This window comes from Tachysurus fulvidraco, chromosome 21 (assembly GCF_022655615.1).
Source record: "Tachysurus fulvidraco isolate hzauxx_2018 chromosome 21, HZAU_PFXX_2.0, whole genome shotgun sequence".
Taxonomy (NCBI): Eukaryota; Metazoa; Chordata; class Actinopteri; order Siluriformes; family Bagridae; genus Tachysurus; species Tachysurus fulvidraco.
The window spans coordinates 14,889,946-14,895,747 of NC_062538.1; the positions used below are offsets into that span (position 1 = coordinate 14,889,946).

General features: G+C 40.0%; 1 protein-coding gene across 1 annotated transcript in view; it reads left to right on the forward strand.

Annotated features, from left to right (window-relative positions):
• The first annotated feature begins 3,654 nt into the window (after positions 1-3,654).
• col27a1a (collagen, type XXVII, alpha 1a) overlaps positions 3,655-5,802 on the forward strand; it is a 63,279-nt gene continuing 61,131 nt past the window's right edge. The window contains exon 1 of the mRNA XM_047806022.1: positions 3,655-4,026. Coding sequence (XP_047661978.1) covers positions 3,974-4,026 — 53 coding nt within the window. The 5' untranslated portion in view covers positions 3,655-3,973. The remainder of the gene's footprint in view (positions 4,027-5,802) is intronic.

Sequence of the window (5,802 nt, forward strand, 5' to 3'; positions counted from 1 at the left end):
ATTTCCTTTTCCTCATCTTAAATTTACTATGTCTATCAATGTCACTTGACATTGAGTCTCATGACCAAAACCCTGGCACAAAAGAGACCTTGTCATTTTAGGCAGACCCCGGGTGGGTTACCCGGGTAGTCTAGTCACTAAATGCATTTTTTTGTACCTTTAGTTGGGGTATTTATGCTCAGTCTTTCTATGAATTGTCCCCTACTGCCTTATGCATTTTTATTATCAAATTTGTGTTCTGCATGTTGCCCACCAATCAGTGTTTTGCTACATGTACCAATTGCTCCAATTATTGTTCAGGTGCTGTGTGTGTGTGTGTGTGTGTGTGTGTGTGTGTGTGTGTGTGTGTGTGTGTGTGTGTGTGTGTGTGTGTGTGTGTGTGTGATGTGAAGTCACAGTATTAAACAGGTGTGGGTGAATAAACAAGGTGTGGATTCTGCAGACTAAAAGTGGATGTATTCAGACCTGAATTCAGCACTAAATTCATACTGCTTAACCTTCCGTGGAAAATCACACTGTGTTAAAGTGGCTAAAAGTACACATAATGAGAGGCAACTGTAGTCTAGCGAGAGCTTCTAAAAGACCCTTTTCTTGAAATGTGTATATTTGCAGTAGAGATAAATCTCTAAAACCCCCAATTCTTTTCTGTGAGAATATTTGCTCTAGTGGGCAGCAAATGTTTGCCCATTTTCATTTACTTAAATGCAGTTCTATGTTCACGCAGGGTCACACTTACTAAAAACATTGCGCTGGACAGAGGACACTTAACCACATTTAAAACATAGTCAATTAACTGTGTGACTCTATCAATTCATTATATGAATATTACTGCTTCCACAACTCAACACTGAACAACAACTGTTACTATTCTATACAGGGTATAATCAATATATGCACATCAGTCACCTAAAAAACCTTATGGATGTAATTTTGACTGTCTCATTAAGTCTTCTCTTTAAGCATGAATTCATTTTGCCAAAACAATGTGAAAATGTATTTATTTATGTTACTTGCAAACTGTGGCTTGGCTCTCGGCCTACAATGCTTGAGTAAGAATTGAGTTTAACATATTCTGCAGTAAATAAATTTAGCCAAAGGCTTTGAATGCTACGTGTGCAGGCTAAGTGTATCCACATCACCTAGGAGCGATTCCAGGAACAATTTCTTAGTGTGTTTAATCATACACTCGATAAAAAGGAGGCTGGGGAGTAACTGTTAAGAATGTCCAAAGTTTGCTGCTGTGTAACGGAGAATGCACTCAACTCCTGAGTCGTGTATTGTAAAAAGTTTGCCTGTGTATGACCCTGTTCTTGTCCTTTCTCTGCTATTACCTGACCCTGGGTATTCTTGATTATTGACCCTGCCTAGCCGTTTGACCATACAAACAAGCCTGGCACTTCCATCCATTCTACTCTCCAAATTCTGCCGCTTTACAATAAATTGGATTACATCTAACTCCAGCAGACTAGGTGGCATGAATTTATAGACTGATGTGTCTTAATTTTTAACAGAGATGTGACTCAACAAGTTCTGGATGCTGCCTTTCAGCCAAACGGAATCACCTTGTTTCGTGCCAACAGACATGCAGCTCTGTGCAGTGCAAGAATTTTGTTGCTCGTTTCCAGTTACTGCTCATCACTGGTAGTGTTTGTTACAGTTAAATGCAGACCATTTTTTGACCATGGGAATTCACTATTGTGTTCATAGTAGGAGTGTACATTCCCAACAGTGCTAATGTTGAGGAGGCACTTTGTGAACTCTGTTGGGCTATTGAACTGCAGAATACTTACCCTGATGAACTGTGTATTGTCCTCTTTTAATGACCGTCATCCATTCACACTCACACCTATTGTCTTGAAAGTTTTCAGGGGGCTCACTGAACCCCATGCAGTTTGCATGTTATCTCAAACACCCAAAACAGATGATACCATTGCCACCACCCTTAATCTGGCCCTAACCCACCTAGACAAAAATGACAAATACGTATGAATGCTGTGAATAAACTTTAAATCAGCATTCAGCATGTTCATTTCTCAGCATGTGATTTAAAAGTTGAATCTGCTGGTCTTGAAGAACTCCATCTCCAACTGGGTCTTGGACTTGCTAACTAGGGACCTTCAGAGCTGTGATCAGTTCACTATTCTATGCTGACTACTGACTATGCAGGAAGGCACAATACAAAATGGCACCCACATTCTTTGTGTCTTTACTAAGACTATCATCTTCTGTAACATCCAGCCAGACCACAAGAGGGTGCCATCTCCAGAATTCCAAATGTCTCATTCAGTTGTCATGTTGATTTCCTTTGTGTCTGATATACACATGCAGTATAGCTTCCTCAAGAATCCTTGCAGGTTGCCAGTCACTGATGCATGTGTATGGTCCTGTTTAATCTTATCAATTTTCTGCCTGACCCTTTTGTATTTGACACTATATCTGACTTTCAGATTACTGTCCCTGCCTAGCATTTTGACCATAATTATAGTGTTCATATTTGTTCTCTGTGATTATTAGTTTTTTATTTGCAATTTTATTTTATTTTATTTATGTTCTGATGCTGATTTCTGCCTTATTAAAACTCCTGAAAATGTACCCTTTGTTACAGAACATATGGATATGTAGTAGGTGTTACATAACTTTTTTCCTTCAAAGAATGATGAAAAAAGCTGTTTTTGGGCTTCCACGTGTTCTATTGGCCTAATATTATAAGGATTTTAACTCACAAAACATTTTGTGTGAAATATTAAAAATGATAGCATATGGGGTACCTTTCATGGCACTTGTAGTATAAAACGTCAAAAATTCAAGTGAAGAATTTGCCAGGCAGAAGCCTTAGTTACATTTTACTATTATTAAGTTTTACCTCAGTAACTTTGTTCTTGATATGATATATAATTTAGGATACACAAACCAAAATTACTTCAATAATTATTTCTTCAAAAAATTCTATAATAAGAGAGGTTTTAGAAGGGCTTAACATAGAGTTGAGATTGGAGTTAGAATTTGTACTTAATTTTCGTAAGTTTTGGACCTCCACTGAGATGAGGCCGACTCTGTGAGAATCCTGAGGCATCTAGAGATCTACCAGCTCCATTTATAACCAGTTACAACTCCATGTGGTCTTTGAGGACAACAACCTCCTCATCAATACATTTGTCAGACAGTACATTTATAACCACACCCTCCAGTGTCACCCATATGAGGATGAAGTTCCCCATTGAGTCTGGTTCCTCTCAAGGTTTCTTCCTTTCCCATCCAAGGGAGTTTTTCCTCCCCACAGTCACCTCAGACTTGCTCATTGGGGATAAATACAAACACATTTAAATATATCTAATATTAATCTTTATATTATTCTTTGTGGTAACCTTTTGAATCTGAATTTAGAATTTAGATCAAGCTCATTCGTTATAAGTCACAATAAGCATGTTATTATATTTTCAAACTGATGCGGGTAGTTACGTAATAATAATAATAATAATAATAATAATAATAATAATAATAATAATAATAATAATAATAATAATAATAATAATAATAATGAATGTTCACTGAGTATAAAAGGCGGTGTGTAACGGAGGGAAACCGGACACCATCCAGAGAGCGCTTCTCCTCACGGTTAGCCTGATTTAATGGAGGGGTGTGTGTGAGGAGGCGGGAGGGTGGCTAAGTAAAAAGAAGAGGGACGACGCCGGTCCGCTCGTGCCCCCAAAAGCCCATCTGGAACGCGAGCGTGTGCGTCTTGCCCGCATAAATGCCTGGTCCAGAGCGGCGGCGGTACCTCAGGAGAGAGAAGAAGCGCTCGCGGAGCCGCGCTGAACGAACGGATTATTTTTTGCTGGTTCTTTTGTCGGGGTTAGAGCGCGACCCCAGGATCCTTCTTTTTAACACCTTCAGTCGATACTCAAGAGGGAACCGGCTGGTGACAGCACATTAACGGATCAGGACTTTGAACTGGCAGGACAAATGAATACAAATGAATTTAGCGACCCGAAGGAGAGACCGCGGATCCACACAACTCCACGCAAAGTAAGTGCACTGTAACGGGCTTTACGCAAAGTAAGTGCACTGTAACGGGCTTTACGCAAAGTAAGTGCACTGTAACGGGCTTTACGCAAAGTAAGTGCACTGTAACGGGCTTTACGCAAAGTAAGTGCACTGTAACGGGCTTTACGCAAAGTAAGTGCACTTTAACGGGCTTTACGCAAAGTAAGTGCACTTTAACGGGCTTTACGCAAAGTAAGTGCACTTTAACGCAAAGTAACCGCGCTCTGTGTCCTGCGAAATACTCTGTGTCGCACGTGTGTGTGTGTGTTTGTGTGTGTGTGTGTGTGCGCGCGTGCGTGTGCGCGTGCGTGCGTGTGTGTGTGTGTGTGTGTGTGTGTGTGTGTGTGTGTGTGTGTGTGTGTGTGCGCGCGTGTGCGTGCGTGCGTGTGTGTGTATGTGTGTGTGTGTTTTCGTATGTGCGTGCGTGTGTGTGTGTGTGTGTGTGTGTGTGTGTGTGTGTGTGTGTGTGTGTGTGTGTGTGTGTGTGTGTGTGTGTGTGTGTGTGTGTGTGTGTCTATGAATGGGGTGTTGTGTTAGGGACTCGAGCAGCGCACTTTACCTGTGTGTAGGTTGGCGACGGTCCGAAGACGCACTGTACAAAAAAGGGTGCAAAAGTCTCTAAATGCTAACCAACATCCGAGGAACTCAGATCATTTTGTCTCTTACACACAAAAATATAGTTAGTGAAATTATATTATAGTAAGTTCTACATAGAAACCCAACCCCAAACCCCCAAGATGAGTGTAGATACAGTAGATGGCACAGATATACAGATCCTCTTATACAGGTTATTAGCAGTACATTAAAGACGAGCCTGTGTGTTATGATAAAGTCATTACTATAAGACATTTCTCCCTGTTCACCATATTATTTATTTATGTTTTAATTCATGAGGTTAGTGATTACGATTTATTCATTCGAGCGCCACATACACACTTAAGATGGTCTTATGCATTGTCGAAAGGACTGTGTGTGTGTGTGTGTGTGTGTGTGTGTGTGTGTGTGTGTGTGTGTGTGTGTGCGCGCCGGCACGATCTGTTGGTCATTCAGTGCACTATATGGGCTGTAGTGCATAAGGACTTATACACTATTTAATATTACTGCATTGTCTATAGCAGGGACTCAGGAGATGCCATATAGCACTCACTGATTATGTGTTGTGCTTTTAGAATTTAAGCCATCATTTAGCTCTTTTGGATCCTAACCTGTATAATTCAGTGTTTTTCGTGACCTGTTATAATCGATGCTGTCCACAAGGGGGCGATTGAACTTCGCCGATCACAGGTGCTTATTATGTGAACACACTTTATTCTGGGAGTTAAATATGTGGTTCTTCTCCTTTCGTTTAATGCACAACCATACAGTTACCAAGTTTAAGTAGTTAAGAAAATATATAACTGTTAGCCCTTATAGATCTCACTTCCTATTTTCATGCAGGTAATGTATTTCCTAATATATTTGTGTTTTATTCTTATACCTGTCTTATGCTAAGATCCTTTCTGTGCTTATTATAAGACAAGTATAAAACACAATAGGGCATGCTTTTATTAGAAAGAATTTTAATTATCAACAGAAATTGTTAATATTCAGCAATCATGGTGGGTTTCCCCAGAGTTATCTAATGCAGTTATTCTTGTATTGGCACCAATCGCTCTGTACCAGAAGCTTTGCATCTGGCTGTTACAAAGTGCTTACACACCTTCCAATAATGTTAAAGAAAGGCCTTATTCCCTTTTACTTCCATTTCCCTTTTTAAAT